The sequence below is a fragment of the Scyliorhinus torazame genome, chromosome 18 (genome assembly GCF_047496885.1).
Source record: "Scyliorhinus torazame isolate Kashiwa2021f chromosome 18, sScyTor2.1, whole genome shotgun sequence".
Classification (NCBI taxonomy): Eukaryota; Metazoa; Chordata; class Chondrichthyes; order Carcharhiniformes; family Scyliorhinidae; genus Scyliorhinus; species Scyliorhinus torazame.
Window position 1 is genome coordinate 102169324 of NC_092724.1, and position 18045 is coordinate 102187368.

The 18045-nt window shown below is 44.3% G+C and overlaps 1 protein-coding gene across 2 annotated transcripts in view; it reads right to left on the minus strand.

Annotated features, from left to right (window-relative positions):
• The window catches only part of gas7b (growth arrest-specific 7b), a 625036-nt gene that overhangs the window by 174563 nt on the left and 432428 nt on the right, over positions 1–18045 (minus strand). For both annotated transcript variants that reach the window (XM_072483098.1, XM_072483099.1), the window contains exon 5: positions 15467–15520. In XM_072483098.1, coding sequence (XP_072339199.1) covers positions 15467–15520 — 54 coding nt within the window. The remainder of the gene's footprint in view (positions 1–15466; positions 15521–18045) is intronic.

Below are 18045 nucleotides of genomic sequence, written 5' to 3' on the forward strand. Positions count from 1 at the left end.
GAGCGCCAGGTGGTCATATTGCTCACCGCCTGCGGCCCGCATACGTTTGGGGTGATTGGGAGCCTTACGTACCCAGCTGCGCCGGACACCAAAACATTTGATGAACTTGTGAATATAGTGGGGCAACATTTTAACCCAACCCCGTCCATGATAGTCCAGCGTTACCGGTTTAATACCGCTGAGAGGACCCCTGGAGAATCCCTTGCCGATTTTCTATCCAGGCTACGCAGGATTGCGGAGTACTGTGATATATGTTATTGTAAATAAATGTTATTACTTTGTATCCTTAAAACTCGTGCTGGATTCTTCGTGGCCCTCACAAAACTAAGGTTCTATACAGCTGCAACATTACTTGCCAATTGTTATACTCAATGCCCCGGCCAATGAAGGCAAGCATGCCGTATGCCTTCTTGACTTCCTTCCGGATTAAACTCCATCTGCAATCTCTCCGCCCAAGTCTCCAAACAATTTAAATCCTGCTGTATTCTCTGACAATGCTCATCGCTATCCGCAATTCCACCAACCTTTGTGTCGTCTGCAAACTTACTAATCAGACCAGTTACATTTTCCTCCAAATCATTTATATATACTACGAGCAGCAAAGGTCCCAGCAAGCAGAACACCACTAGTCACAGCCCTCCAATCAGAAAAGCACCCTTCCATTGCTACTCTCTGCCTTCTATGACCTAGCCAGTTCTGTATCCATCTTGCCAGCTCACCCTGATCCCGTGTGACTTCACCTTTTGTACCAGTCTGCCATGAGGGACCTTGTCAAAGGCCTTACTGATGTCCATACAGACAACATCCACTGCCCTACCTGCATCAATCATCTTTGTGACCTCTTCGAAAACCTCTATCAAGCTAGTGAGACACAACCTCCCCTTCACAAAACCATGCTGCCTCTCGCTAATACATCCATTTGCTTCCATATGGGAGTAGATCCTATCTCGAAGAATTCTCTCCAGTAATTTCCCTATCACAGACGTAAGGCTTACCGGCCTGTAGTTCCCTGGATTATCCTTGCTACCCGTCTTAAACAAAGGAACAACATTGGTTAATCTCCAGTCCTCTGGGACATCACCTGAAGACAGTGAGGATCCAAAGATTTCTGTCAAGGCCTCAGCAATTTCCTCTCCAGCCTCCTTCAGTATTCTGGGGTAGATCCCATCAGGTCCTGGGGACTTATCTACCTTAATATTTTTCAAGACGCCTAACAACAATGAGACATGCTATCTACACACCCTTCTCCAGACTCAACATCCACTTATTCCTTCTCTTTGGTGAATACTGATGCAACATATTCATTTAGTACCTCGCCCATTTCCTCTAGCTCCACACACAGATTCCCTTGCCTATCCTTCAGTGGGCCAACCCTTTCCCTGGCTACCCTCTTGCTATTTATGTACGTGTAAAAAGCCTTGGGATTTTCCTTAACCCTATTTGCCAATGACTTTTCGTGACCCCTTTTAGCCTTCCTAACTCCTTGCTTAAGTTCCTTCCTACTTTCCTTATATTCCACACAGGCTTCGTCTGTTCCCAGCCTTCTAGCCCTGACAAATGCCTCCTTTTTCTTTTTGACGAGGCCTACAATATCTCTCGTTATCCAAGGTTCCCGAAATTTGCCGTATTTATCCTTCTTCCTCACAGGAACATGTCAGTCCTGAGTTCCTTTCAACTGACATTTGAAAGCCTCCCACATGTCAGATGTTGATTTACCCTCAAACATCTGCCCCCAATCTAGGTTCTTCAGTTCCCGCCTAATATTGTTATAATTAGCCTTCCTCCAGTTTAGCACATTCACCCGAGGACCACTCTTATCCTTGTCCACCAGCACTTTAAAACATACTGAATTGTGGTCACTGTTCCCGAAATGCTCCCCTACTGAAACGTCTACCACCTGGTCGGGCTAATTCCCCAATACCAGGTCCAGTACAGCCCCTTCCCTAGTTGGACTATCTACATATTGTTTTAAGAAGCCCTCCTGGATGCTCCTTACAAAGTCTGCCCCATCCAAGCCCCTAGCACTAAGTGAGTCCCAGTCAAATTGGGGAGGTTGAAGTCTCCCATCACAACAACCCTGTTGTTTTTACTCCTTTCCAAAATCTGTCTACCTATCTGCTCCTCTATCTCCCGCTGGCTGTTGGGAGGCCTCTAGTAAACCCCCAACATTGTCACTGCACCCATCTTATTCCTGATCTCTACCCATATAGCCTCGCTGACCTCTGAGGTGTCGTCTCATAGTACAGCTGTGATATTCTCCGTAACCAGTAATGTAACTCTGCCACCCCTTTTATATCCCCCACTATCCCGCCTGAAACATCGAAATCCTGGAACGTTTAGCTGCCAATCCTGTCCTTCCCTCAATCAGGTCTCTGTAAGGGCAACAACATCATAGTTCCAAGTACTAATCCAAGCTCTAAGTTCATCTGCCTTACCCGTTATACTTCTTGCATTAAAACATATGCACTTCAGGCCACCAGACCCGCTGTTTTCAGCAACATCTTCCGCAGAGCCATACTGGCCCTGTTCCCTAGTTCTCCCTCAATGCTTTCACCTTCTGACCTATTGCTCCGGTACCCACCCCCCTGCCATACTAGTTTAAACCCACCCGTGTGACACTAGGATACCTTGCGACCAGGATGTTCATGCCTCTCCAGTTTAGATGCAACCCGTCCTCCTTATACAGGTCACACCTGCCCCGGAAGAGCTCCCAGTGGTCCAGATAGCAGAAACCCTCCCTCCTACACCATCAGTTTAGCCACGTGTTTAGCTGCTCTATCTTCCTATTTCTAGAGTCAGTGCCACGTGGCACAGGGAGTAATCCCGAGATTACAACCCTAGAGGTCCTGTCTTTTAACTTTCTGCTTAGCTCCCTGAACTCCTGCTGCAGGACCTCATGCCCCTTCCTGCCTATGTCGTTAGTACCAATGTGTACAACGACCTCTGCCTGTTTGCCCTCCTCCTTCAGGATGCCTGCTACCCGTTCTGAGACATCCTGGACACTGGCACCAGGGAGGCAACATACCATCCTGGAGTCTCTTTCACGTCCACAGAAGCGCCTATCTGTGCCCCTGACTATCGAGTCCCCTATGACTATTGCTCTTCTGTGCTTTGACCCTCCCTGCTGAACATCAGAGCCAGCCGTGGTGCCACTGCTCTGGCTGCTGCTGTTTTCCCCTGATAGGCTATTCCCCCCAACAGCATCCAAAGTGGTATACCTGTTTGAGAGGGGGACAACCACAGCGGATTCCTGCACTGACTGCCTGCCCCTTCTGCTGGTCACCCATCTCTCTGTTTGCACCTTGATTGTGACCACGTCTCTATAACTCCTATCCATGACGCTTTCCACCACCTTCATGCTCCTAAGTGCATCCAATTGCTGCTCCAACCGAACCACGCGGTCTGTGAGGAGCTGCCATTGGTTACACTTGCTGCAAATGTAGTCGACGGGAACGCTGGAAGCGTCACATATCTGCCACATCTCACAGTTGGAGAGAGCACTAATTCATTAATTTAAAATAAACACTTGAATTATTGTTAGATTGAGTTACAATTAACTATATGGCCCTGACGCTAGATAATTTTTACTGTATCACTGCCCTCAGGTTTAGTTACTCCACTATCTAGTTGATCAATTAGATTTGTTTCGCAATATTTTTTTTTTCCAAATTTAACAGATTCCCAACCAGCCAATCAGGTCACAGCTTTACTGTGATGTCACTTCATTTTTTCCCCCACACAGTTTGAAAAAGTAATAAAAATAAAAATAAAAATCACTTACCTTCCCATGATGCTCTCTGGTTCTCTCCCTGCAGATTAACAGTTACAGGCCAGAAGAAAGAGAACAAAACGGTAGGGAAAAAGCACCTTCTCCCACTCTGCACCGAATTACCTCACTGAACCAAATTACCAAGTTCCAATTCCCACTCTGGATGTGTCTCACTCAGGCTTCGTTGGCCTTAGAAGGGGTGATCAAATTTGACTCCATAGGCACTATCATTGCTATTAATTTCCAAATGCTGCTTAGGCTTCTTCATCAAATGAAGATCTGCCACTTGATCTCTTTTTGGGTACTGAATTGGGATGAAGAATAAGACTCACATCATTAAATCAAATTAATCACAAACACGTTCACAGGGGCTACTACCTGTCTTTGCTAATGTGCTTGTGAATGTAGGATAGAGAGATGAGGAGAAACAGATCTATTGATATGCATGGGAGGTGAGGTAGAGCAAGAGAGTTCTGTAGTGCCAGGCTACCAAGAGGTCATAATGGCAGCAGTCTTCGAATAGAACTAGTAAAGGATTGATGGTAGTTTAAGGTGGTGCACAGGGTGCATATGACTCGGGCGAGAATGAGTGGGTTCTTTCACTGGGATAGCAGATGAGTGTGAGAGGTGTGGGCGGGGGCCAGCGAATCATGCACACATGTTTAGGGGTTGTGAAAAATTGGGAAGATTCTGGGCGGGAGTGTTCGCTGTCTTAGCCAGGACAGTGGAGGAGGAGGTGGACCCGGACCCTTTGGTGGCGATATTTGGGGTTTCAGAGAAGCCGGAGCTCATGGAGAGGAGGAAGGTCGATGTCATGGCCTTCGCCTCTCTGATTGCACAACGACAAATTTTGCTGGAGTGGCGGTCGGCATTGCCACCGGGGATAGCAGCATGGTTGGGTGACCTGTACGACTTCCTGCGGTTAGAGAAGATAAAGTATGAGTTAAAGGGCTCAGCAGGGGAGTTTGAGAAAAGGTGGGGGGATGTTTGTGACTGTGTTTGAGGAGTTGTTCGTCGCAAGGGGGGGGGTGAAAAAGGAGGAAAATCTGTACAAACTGTATAGTTGATTGTTGGGAAGAATGTTTCCCGGGGTGTTTCTTTACAAGTTTGAATAAAATGAGTTTATAAAAAAAGAATTGATGGTGACTACGATGGAGGCAATCCATGTTAAACAGCAGGACCCTGGGAAGCACCGAGGATCAGAGGAACCTTGGTGTGCATATACACTGGTCCTGTAAGGTAGCAGGGTAGGTGGATATAAAGTGGTTAAGAAGGCATATGGTATACTCGTCTTTATTCGCCGAGGCATAGAGTTTAAGAGCAGGGAGGTTATGCTGAAACTGTATAAAATATTGGTTAGGCCGCAGCTAGAGTATTGTGTGCCATTCTGGAAGCCACATTATAGGAGGGATGTGATAGCACTTAGCATGCAGAGGAGATTCCCGGGGCATTGCCTGAACTGGAGAGTTTTAGTTATGAAGAGAGATTGGATAGACTGGGGTTGTTTTACTTGGAGCAGAGGGGACTGAGAGGAGACATGATAGAGGTGTAAAAATTATGAGGGGCATAGATAGAGTAGACAGGAAGAAACAATTTCCCTTGGTGGAGAGATCAATGATCAGAAGGCGTAGATTTAAGATAAGGGGAAGAAGGTTCAGAGGGAATGTGGGAAAATAGTTTTTCACCCAGAGGGTGGTGGGAGTTTGTAACTCACTGCCTGAAAGCGTGGTGGACCCTCATAAAATTTAGGAAGTACTTAGGTGTGCATTTGCGATGCCAAGGCTTACAAGGCTGTGGGCCAAGTTCTGGAAAATGGGATTAGAATAGGTTGGTGGTTTTTTTTGACTGGCGCAGCCACGATGAGCCAAAGTGCCTTTTCTGTGTTGTAGACCTCTATGACTCCATAGCAATCATATGAGAACGTGAGACAATGCTCCTCTTGTCTGTGTTATGTAGGATGGCTCGGTGGCGCAGTGGTTAGCACTGCTGCCTCACAGCGCTGAGGACCTGGGTCACTGTCCGTGTGGAGTTTGCACATTCTCCTTGTGTCTACATAGATCTCACTCCCAAACCCCCAAAAAATGTGCAGGGTAGGTGGATTAGCCACACTAAATTGCCCCTTAATTGGATAAAAATTACCTGTGTTATGTATGCTTTTCATAACTTAATCTTCCATAATTTAATCTTAGCAGAATGATATTGGGCTTAAATTATAGGACAGGTTGCATAATGTTGGCTTGCATTCCCTTGCATTTTAATGTTTGAGGTATGATCTGATTGCGATATTTAGATAGAGACAAATGTTTGATAAGTTAGATACAGAGAAACTTATTGCTCTCTAGGTGAGCCTTAAACAAGGGGCCATAATCTTAAAATCAGAATCAACTTGTTCAGGGAACGAGAGCACCACTTCACACATCGAAATCTGGAACTGTATCTTCCAAAAGGCTGCAGATGCTGATCAATTGAAATTTTCATTACTTAAGATCAGTAGAATAAAAGGTACATACATCTAGGGATATGGACCAACGGCAGGTAAATCGAAGTTAAGTGCAGATCAGCCACAACCTAACTGAATGGTAAAGCATGCTTGATTGAATGATGGGTTTTGCTACTGTTTAAATACTCACCATGCTGCTGAGTTCGATGATCTCAGTTGAACAGCAGTAGGGCTGTGGTACCAACAAAAACAGAAAATGCTGGACGATCTCAGCAGGTCTGACAGCATCTGTGGAGAGAGAAGAGAGCTAGCGTTTCGAGTCTGGATGACTCTTTGTCAAAGCTGTCAGACCTGCTGAGATTGTCCAGTATTTTCCATTTTTGTTTCAGATTCCAGCATCCGCAGTAATTTGCTTTTATCTTCCTAAGTGTGGATATTGGTTGAGCAGATGATCAAGCTCAGTGGTAATGCATCTTACAATTAAATAACCGAGGAACAACCATACATATAAGTGTAATATATCAAAATAAACATGAACAATTATAATACATATAGTATAAATATTTGGATTTAGATTATCTTCTCTTTTATATATATAAAATTTAAGAATTTCTGTTCCTCTCAGCTAAGATAAATAAAACTTTGATCACCTGGGGCTACAGAGGAACATGCCACTTTCCCTATCCCTGAATGCATCCAAAAATTTACCAGCAACTTGGATGACAAGCCCAAAGGATAAGGATAAACAATGACAAATGTATATGTTATATATCGAATATGTTTGCCAGCTTGTTCAATGGAACACACCAGAGTTCAAATGAATATAGAAGTTTTCAAGCTATATAACACTTCAAGTTATATAACACTGAAGTTTATGCCTGTGAAATTTATATTTCATCCATGGGTTTTAACTCTCACTCCACCTGCACCTCTCATGCATATGAAGAGACCTATTGCTCCTCGTCTCTCTATCCTACCTCCCAAGCGCATTAGCAAAGACAGTCAGGTAGCAACCCATGTTAACAAGCTTTTGAGAAATTTGATTTTTAAAAAAAATTTAGAGTACCCAATTATTTATTTCCAATTAAGGGGCAATTCACCTACTGCTGCACATCTTTGGGTTGTAGGGGTGAGACCCACTCAAACATGGGGAGAATGTGCAAACTCCATGCGGACAGTGACCCGGGGTCAAATCCGGGTCCTCAACAGCGTGAGGCAACAGTGCTAACCACTGCGCCACTGTGCCGCCTCGGGAAATTTGATTTAGTGGGGAGAGCCTTGTCCTTCATCCCAAGGCAGTACTTAAAAGAGAGATCAAGCGGCACAGTTCCATTTGCATCTGATTGAAAAGTCTAAGCAGCATTTGGAAATTAACAGCAATAGTAATACAACAAGCACAAAATTTGATGAATGCCCCCTCAGATTAGCAAGTCTTTCCAGCAAAGAGTCCTCGTCCTGATCATTTCAGGCAGAAGGGAAACAAAAATTGCTCAACTTTGAATTCTGATTCTGAAAGTTATTTGATTTTTGATCATTGGAACAATGACAATATACGGACAAATTAATAAAGAACAAAATCCGGTTTACAACATTGATTCCCGAATGATATGATTCTTTGGGCATATCCAACAAATCACAACATAAAGACGATTTATGTATGCAATGGGCGTTCACAGAAAAGATGTCATAATTTGTGGACTTGCTCCATCAGACAAGTAGCAGATAGACAACAGCTGAACTTGCAGACTGTATGAAAGAGAGCAGTAATGCCAGACTAACACAACGCCTTAATTGACAGCAGTCTTAGAATAAAAACAGTAAAGGATTGATGGTGACTATGATGTTATCAACCACATGTGAACGTGAGATAATGAATGCTCTTCTTCTCTGTGGGACTTCAGCTTGATTTTTTTAATGTTTACAATGAGTTTAATTTATCATACTTTTGTTGGTGCTCAAGTGAATACTTGATGATTGCTCAACCTGATTGAGTGCCTGATTGCCAATTATTCTGCACACTTAGAAAGCTAGGGGGACACTTAGTGAATTCATACACACACAAAATTCATTAGTTAAGATATAATTTTTCTTATCCACTGGGTTCGCACGTTGAATCTCATGTATTCCATGAGCACTATTTAATTGGTCTGCAGGTAACAAGTATAGAAAACTAAGCGTTCCAGAACAGAATATAGAAAGCTACTGGCCTATGTGTGCAGGAACTATTAATTTTGCCAAGCATACAGAGCAAAAGCTGTAATGAATGTAAGGCAGCTTCACCTATACTAATTAGATCATTTTACAAAGCTTACCATTTGGATAAGCTGCTACAAACAATGATGTCCACATTAATTATGGAGACCAAACCATTAGGTACACGTGATGTAAATAATTTATAAATAACGCCAAAGTGTGTTAACTTTCTGATAAAGAACAAGACATAGAAGCAGCAATTCAACCTCAGAGCTCTGCTCAAACTCTGCTCCTGAGATTTATGGCATCAATAGAACTGTTTGATTGAATGACTGCCTTTTAACTTACTGCCAGCCATATTATTCATCATGTATTGTGGTAAAATTGACTGTTCTGTAATTACAATATAACAGTTATTAGGGATGAAGGTTTGGGTTCTTTCCGAGCTTTTGTGAATCAGAAAGGCTCAGTGCCAGAGTCATGCCTACAACATCAGGCAGGAGAACACAGAAGACATCTTCTTTCACTGCCAAACTGGATAGTCACTGGACACAAAGATGCTTAACACTGCCAAAAGTTGTGGATTGTTACATCCCCCACTCTCTCCCAACCAAACTGCAAGTAACCATTAGAGATGCTGATCATTAGATTTGCAGAAATGAATTCTTCCCAACAGAACTCCAAGGTGTGAATTTCTTTTTGATTTAAAGAAAGGCTGTCATATTTGAGCTCCCCTAAAGGCGTCACTGGTTACACCAGTGAACAACCGACAAAGATGTTAAAACATTTTATTTTTACAAATTTAGAATACCCAATTCAATTTTTCCAATTAAGGGGCAATTTAGCTTGGCCAATCCACCTAGACTGCACATCTTTTGGTTGTGGGGGTGAAACCCACGCAAACACGGGGAGATTGTGCAACTCCACACGGACAGTGACCCAGAGCCGGGATTGAACCTGGGACCTCGGCGCCGTGAGGCAGCAGTGCTAACTACTATGCCACCGAGCTGCCCGACAATGCAGATTCATTAGTTCTGTACAGCAAGGCGATGGGGCCTCAAAAGCAGTGGCGGTAGTAGAAGTACCTTCGGTTTCACTGGGCTGGGGTGGCAGGTGGTGGGTGGTATGTAGGGCAAGATTGGCTGAGTATCTGCCCTGAAAGCGACTACTTCTGCTACAAGTATATGTGTCTGACTAACTGGGATGAGAACAAAGTCTGGACTTAGATAGATGCCTTCAGAGTTAAATATCATGGCAGCACTTAATGAGACTCCCACATTCAGAACATTCAACACAGGCGAGGTACTGGAGTGTGCTTGATGACAAAGTGCAAGAGATTGCCACCATTTGGAGGGGAGACAGTAGTGTGGTGATAATGCTACCAGGGACGTGTTTAGTTCAGTTGGTTAGACAGCTGGGCTAGTTCGTGATGCTGATCAAGGCGTGGGTTCAATTCCCGTACTAGCTGAGGTTATCCATGAAGGTCCACCTTCTCAACCTTGCCCCTCATCCGAGGTGTGGTGATTCTCAGGTTAAATCACCATCAGTCAGCTCTCCCCCTCAAAAGGGGAAAACAGCCTATGGTCATTTGGGACTATAGCGAATTTACACTTAGACTTGATAATGTCACTGGACTAGTAACCCAGAGGCCCAAGGTAATGCTCAGCAGATAAAGGTTCAAATCCCACCATGGCATTTGGTGGAATATAAATTCAATCAATAATCATAGAATCTCTACAGTACAGAAGGAGGCCATTGGCCCATCGAATCTGCAATGGACTTCCAAAAGAGCACCTTGCCCAGGCCCACTGCCTCGCCCTTTCCCCGTAACTCCACCTAACCTACACATGTTTAGACACTAAGGGGCAATTTAGCATGGCCAGTCCACCTAACCTGTACATATTTGGATCCAGATGAAACCCACATAGGCAGGGGGGGAACATGTAAATTCCACACAAGCAGCCACCCAAGGCGTTGTGAAGCCGTGCTAACCACTGTGCCACCGTGCCATCCAATCTGGAATTGAAAAGCTTATCTCAATAATGATGACCGTAAAATCATTGTCAATTGTCTTAAAACCCCATCTGGTTCACTATTGTCCCCTGGAGAAAGAAATCTGCCATCCTTACCTGGTCTGGCCTACATGAAGCTCCAGACCCACAGCAATGGGGTTGATTTACAACAAGCTCTATGAAGTGTTGGGGCCAGCCACATAGTTCAAGGGCAATTAGGGATGGGCACAAAATGCTGGTCTTGCCAGCCACACCCATATCCCATGAAAGAATAAATGTTAACAAAATGTACCCCACTACGAAGTAAACACTTCTGCAGAAAAATAACTTTCATTAAAGCACCTTTGTCAATCTCTAAATGTCCCAAAGCAATTTGGAAACAATGAACTACTTTTGAAGTGCAGTCACTGTTGTAACAAAGACCACATAGCAACCTGTTTGCGCACAGCAAGGTTCCAAAATCAGCAGTATGATAAATGAGAGTTCTTCTGTCATTAGTTACAGAGTATGCTGGAAATATTCAGTAGGTCAGGCAGCATCTAAGAAGATATAAAATCAATGTTTCAAGGGCAGCATAGTGGTGCAGTGGCTAGCACTGCTACCTACGGCACCGAAGACCCGGATTCGGGCCTGGCCCTGGGACACTGTCCATGTGGAGTTTGCACATTCTCCCCATGTCTGCATTGGTTTCACTCCCACAACCCAAAGATGTGCAGATTAGATGGATTAGCCACACTAAATTGGAAAAAGGGTTCTCTAAATTTATTTTTAAAAAATCAATGTTTCAAGTTGATAACCTATTCGCAGAAACATCAACATTATTTTGCTCTCTCCACAGGTGCTGCCTGACCTGAACATTTCCAGCATCTTCGATTTTTATTTCAGAAACTGCCTCCGCAGTATTTTTTTTTTGTGCTTCTGTTTTAAGTGTTGTTCAAGGGATGAATGCTGGCTAAGACACAAGGGGTACTTCATTGCCCTTCTTTGAATAGTGCCATGGATCTTTTAAATCCACCCAAGGGGGCAGACATGACTTTGGTTTAACGCCTCATCCGAAAGACACTATGCAGAAAATTTAAGCCCTGCCAAGGTTGAGAACAGAGGTGGACAAGGCCCAAAAGCATCAGTGCCCACTGCCATTCTGGTTTCCTAGCATCGTTCCTGCCAGCTTTGCAATTGGTCTCCAAATGTATAGCACAGTGAGGTCGGTTCAACTCAGCAGCGAGCCAGGGAGGATGGGCAGGGTGAGTGCAGGGTGCGGGCAGTGATACAGGAAGGCCAAAAGACCCTTCAACCTGCCAGTGTAGCCAAGGGTCACTCTTTGGATGGATTCCCTCCCTCCTCCCTACCAGGGTGACCAACACTCACAGAGAAATTTAAGGGACAGTGTGTTCATACAACAGGGTGGAGCTGCCAGACCTGGGAAAGTGGGTGAGAGAAAACAGGACAGTGGACTCAGATACAAGGTGATCCTCGAAAGACTGGAGGGTTGAACACCCTGCTCCCACTCCCCCACTATCCCACTCATATCCTTCCCACCTCCGCCCCCCCCAACCCCCCACTCCTCCCGACAGTGATGTCCTGCTGATTTCACTATTTTTTTTTTAAAGTTAAATTTTTGTAATTGTTGCCAAATAGGCACCTTCATATTGAAGTGCCCTTTGAATTACGTACCATTCATTGCAACCAGCTGTTTCTTCTTTGCAGCTGGAAAGCAATTAATAAGCCCTCCAGTTGAGGGAGGGACGCCTTTGTCCTTCTCAGTCAATCCTTCGGTATTGAAGGTAAATTGAAGAGTTCTGAGATGGCCGAGAAGTCCAATTGCAGACTGCCATGCACAGAACAGTAAGAAGTCTTACAACATCAGGTTAAAGTCCAACAGGTTTATTCGGAGCGTTGCTCCTTCATCAGGTCCATTCACCTGATGAAGGAGCTACGCTCCGAAAGCTCGTGATTCCAAATAAACCTGTTGGACTTTAACCTGGTGTTGTAAGACCTCTTACTGTGCCCACCCCAATTCAATGCTGGCATCTCCACCTCATGTGCAGAACAGGCAGGGCATGAAGGATTGGGTAGATGGGCTGTTTGGAGTCTCTCAGATGTTTCGGTTTTGCCTCTGTATGCTTCTGCTGAAGTCGCTTGATGGGTTCGGTGCCTTCCTGAATTTTCTCTATTGTGGTTGGTCATCAGCCAGTGACTCCCATGAGTCAGTTGATGCCTGACCTCTTCAGGGATGCTTCGGGGACATCCGCTTCCACCGTTCTCCTGTTGCACAAGAGTAGAACAGTTGCTTAGGGAGTCTGGTGTCAGGCACATATATCCCACACATTGGAGTCAGTTTTGAGTGATTTGTGCCTTGATGCTGGGCAGGTTGAGATAGCAGAGAGGACGCTGCTATCAGACTGCTTTTCTTGCTATCGGATTTGGAGAATCTTGTGAAGGGACCTCTGGTGGTTCTTCTCCAGTGCTTTGTGGTGCCTGCTGTAGGTTGTCCAAGTCTCCGAAGTAGACAGGGTTAAGGGGATCACTGCTGCCTCATCTAGGATTTGAGAGCCAAGCAATGAGAACTTACCCCGATGGAACTACCACAGACCGTATTTCTCTGAAGACTTGGTCGAACTGTGTCATTGCATCAACTCTCGCCTCCATTTTTCTTGCTGCAATAGTGCACTTTACCAAGAGCACATTACCCACTGTTATGAGGATAACCTACTGAACAGGTGGAAAACTGCACAAACTACACACCTTTCCAATCCAGTCAGTGAGCTTCAGGATTCAGGCGACGCTTACATGTACACTCGAAACTGAGCTCCAGGTTCGTTGTCGACTCCTTCTCGGAATCATGTGAGAAAACTAAACACCCATTAAGCTGCCACCCTGAATCGGATGGGTTCCAGTTCCCATCTCAAAATAAAATTACTTCCCAGCATCTCAAACTGTGTGGAATTCCTTCATTACTGCACTGAAGTGACAGCCTGGAATATGTGCTTAAGTCACTGAGTGGAACATAAACCAGGATAAAATGAGGGGAAGCAAGAACCAGCACCATATGACATGACTACTTAATACCTTAAACAGCTGAGCTATGGGAGAACTGCAGCTATAATTTTTACTGAGCAATATATTATGGAATTCAAAGGTTAATGCTACAAGTTCATGCTCTGAGCATACAACGTCATCTGCCAAGAACACATATCAGGAATGTTGCTGTACACTCTCTGAGATTTACTATCCAAGGACTGATGAAATAATTAACTCACAAGAATATCCTATAATGAACAATTTGTGCTGTTAAGTGGGAATCAATACCGCGTAACAATTTGTACATTTACTGATGACACTCAGAGATAAAATGTGACTAATAGGAAGGTTTTGTGGAAATCAATTTGGTCAGTAATTGGAACAGCGCAATAAGTTCTCACCTAGTTAGCAGAGCTACATAGATCTGCAAAGTTTATACAGAACTTGTGCTCTAATGGTACATGACATTTCTCTTCTAATTCGGAAAGAGACAGACAAGCTTACTTTGTCCTTATTTTTGATCTCGAAGACATCCTTCAACGAAGTGCATGCAGGAGTATTCGTGACATTCAATATAGCAGGGGGACCTAATCAGAGACCCTCATACTTGCACTCATATTCATTATTTTTCCCATTTGAACGACAGACGGTTTGGAAAGGACTGTCCTTATTGATGTTGTCTCAGTGTTGGGTAAATCATAATTATAACACCAAGTGTCAGCAACTTGAAATATATGCAACTTAACAGGACCACAAATTCAAACATCATCATATGACCTCAGAGATTTCACGGTGCACAGTCGACGAAGACAAAATGATAGACATCCTTGCAATGTAGCATCCCGCAATGCTCGTGTTTTTCCTTTGCACATAATTGAGGCTAACACTCCAGAACAGTGAGGAGGGAGTGCTCCACTGTTGGAGGCGGCGTTTTTCAGATGTGAATCTGATGCCCGGTCTACACTCTTGGGTGATGTAAAATATTCCATGACAGTCTCTCTCCTGTGATGAGTACCACAGTAACAGACTTATCTGGTCATCTTCAACATGGCTGACTGGAAAATCTTGCTGTGCGCAAGTTGTGTGCTGTATTTCATAAATGACTATGTTGCCTGGGACTGCAAAAATAAAGCACATCATTGGCAGTGATGCTGTTGGAGCCAGCTTGAGGACGGATATATACATCCGGTCTTTTTTTTTTTGCTTTTCGCGCTGTATCAATGTTTGAAATGGAAACTTGTGAGCTGACAAGTGCCTAATGAAAAATAGCGTAGGCACTGGAGAGCTTTCCCTACACATGTAGGTGCCCAGAGAAAGATGGCAAATCACGTTGTGGTTGTCGGTTGAAAGAGCAAGGCAGCCTCAATGCACAGCACCTCAAAATCCCCAACACAAGAGATTTTGCAGGAGTTGGTCCCTAATGTGGAGCTTCACTCAACTGGAGTGCGGATTGTAAAATTGCTGAATCACATGCCCAAATTGGGGGTAACGTGCCATTTTGCACTGGTCCACTTACGGGAGTCTCAAACTGTGAGAAAAGGTACTTTTATGGGAACAAACGCTGGCACAAAAGTCACAGAACCAAAATCTGCAAGACAGCTTGGAAAACATACGGTTAATTCACTACAAATAGAATAGAGCACAGCTGCTAGCTGCAGGATTTTGCGTCCCACCGTTCACAGACCGTGTAACACTGAATCAACCCTCTCTCCAGCTCTCTCTCTCTCATCAGCTCTCTAGATGCACATATTTCTTCTAGCTTCAATGTACAATACATCACCATAATTATTAGGTTATTCAGAGATGGAAGAAAAATGAGTTCTGAAATAAAATATTTGTCTCTCGGCACTTGTAAATAATTCTGAGTTTCCGCTCGTCCCACTCTATTCAGCTCTCGTCACCATAGCAACAGCAAACTGCTGAGATTATTTTAATAACAAGCTTTGCTGTTGATTTCTTTTGGGGGTGGGCTCCCCCCCCCCCCCCCCCCCCACCCCCACCCCCGTTGTGTCCTCAAAGCAGCTTACTCACCGTAATGGTGCTCTCTTTACTTTGTCTTCGGGTGGGTGAACCTACTCCGGGACTCTGAGGGAAAGAGAATGAAGCGTCAGTAGTCATCCTGTTCCAAGGGAAGTAAAACAAAAAAAAAGTCAGGCCTGAACTCTTTATCACTTCAGCTCACTCGAAGCCTGTTCTGACCCAGCTTTTTCCCCCCCCCAAGTCGCTCGCCCTCCAGGCTGGTGACTTGTGACTCAAATTCGTCGGATCTGGTTGGTGAGACAAACAAGAGCGTCCAGAGCTTTCAGTGACCGCCCGAGGCGGCCATAGCAAAGGCGAGTGAATCAGTGCATGAATGCCTGTGGGAAGTGGGAAATCATCTCGGGATTCGATACACAGGAACTTCCAACAAGACTCACCCCCCCCAAAACCACCTCCCCCAGTGTGTGCACCCTTCAACAATGCCTGCTTCTTTTCATTAACTGCTTCACTGCCAAACCCACACTTGTTCGAAACATTACAGCTTTGTTACATACAGTCACACTCAGTGCTCTCCCACCTCTCCAATCACAACAGATGTTAATGGACTATACTGATCAGCCCCCTCGCCCACTCAAATAATTTAGTGGATCTGTCAAGCGACTAATGCTCCAATAATGTGGCAGCACGCTGACTCCATTTGATCTGAGTTTGGAGAATGGATTCTGGGCAGAAACAAGCACACCAGACATGAATCTCACACAAAGCAACGCACAAGCAGCACCCAGTGCTTCCAGCTCCACAGGTTATCTTTTTCTTTTGTTATTTTCAACCCTTCGCGATAACAGATGATCACACTTGGATCACATTGGCCAGCCCCCATTATTTCCTTCTTTCACCGCAAGTGGTCAGTTTACGTTGGGCTGCAGTTATGCTGGAAGCATCATCTTCCAGGAGTGATGTTCCACACACACACATATGGGGCATCAGCTAGATAGGATTCTCACACCTGAACACTTTTGATTCCCGACCCTTCCAGGCTGATGCCACCAGGACACGCTGCCACATCACACTGTCACACTTGGTTACATCAATTTCTGAAGCACTGATCAGAAATCAGCAAGGAGTTTCCTGTTTTATATAGGTTCGTATTACACCACGCAGTCTACACATCCAGCGAGCCCCAGAATTTTCTCACCATCTATAAGGAGAATAAATTATCACTCCTCAGAAATATAACAAATTAGGAGAATATTGCTGAAAATAGAGACGTGTTGCCGAAGCTTTTCACTTGCCCTCATCAGGACAAATGCAAGAATGCAAAATACACAACTATCACAACAATTTATACTACAGGAGAAAAGGGTGTTGACTGGTTGACAAGTCAACTCTGATTGGCCAAGGCCAATTTTCATGGGGAAAGCAACAGGAAACTAGGCTCTCCAAGTTCCTGGGTAACTCAAAAATACAGAATGGGTCTCTGTGTATGAATGTAAATTGCTTCTATGTCCATTATTAGATATGATTCCACGATTGGAAAGAACTTAGTGAACAAGCCTGAATGCGCTAATAGCTACACTAATAACCAATTTAAGATAATCAGTGGGGCTCATTTACACTTGCTGGAAATGACATACATTTATATGCAGGGGCTCAATCTATGCAAACAAAAGTAATATTTTCAAGCTCTCAATTTATCTAAATTACCCAGCAGCTCAGGGGAAACTATAATTACCCACTGTTGTCTCTATGGCAATACCTCATCCAGAGGCAACTTGCCAACCAACCAGTAACCTTTTCTCCTTTAGTACAAATTGCTGTGATCATTTGAAATTTTGTATTCTTGTGTTTGTCCTGATGAGTGCAAGACGAAAAGCTTCAGTAACATGTCTTTCTTTTCAGCAGTATTCAAACACTACTAAATAACTGTATGAGAATATTGGTCGGGTGAATAGGGCAAAGCTGTTCCACTGGCGGGAGGATCAGTAGCTGAAAGACACTGATTTAAGATAACCATGTCAAGAGCCAGAGGGGAAATGAGCAGATGTTTTTAATGCAGTGAGTTATGATGCAAGAAGGGATTGCCTGAAAGATGGTGGAGAAAATTCAGTAATAACTTTCAAAAAAGAATTTAATAATGCTGAGAAGTGGGGTGGGGGGGGGGGGGGGGGGGGGAGGATTGTGAGGAGCAGGGGTGGGATTAATTGAATGTCTTTTGAAATGGGATAGCATAGGCACAATGGGCCAAATGATGCAACAGAGAAGGAAGCCATTCAATGATGTAAAGAAGCTGAAGCAGTTTTAAAACTTTAATAAATAGTGTGACAGATGCTATCGAGGGATACCACTTGGGAAACTAAAGTGCGCAGGCAATGGACAAAGGGTTTCTGAGTGACCTAAAACACTAGGATCATGGAGGAAATTACTCTGTCAGCTCAGGTGGAATTATATGGAGTGTATTTCACCACTTTTAGAACAAAGAAATGAAATGAAAAATGAAATGAAAATCGCTTGTCACAAGTAGGCTTCAATGAAGTTACTGTGAAAAGCTCCTAGTCGCCACATTCCGGCGCCTGTTCGGGGAGGCTGATACGGGAAGAAGAAGGTGGTGGAGATGTTGAGAAGAGGAGGAG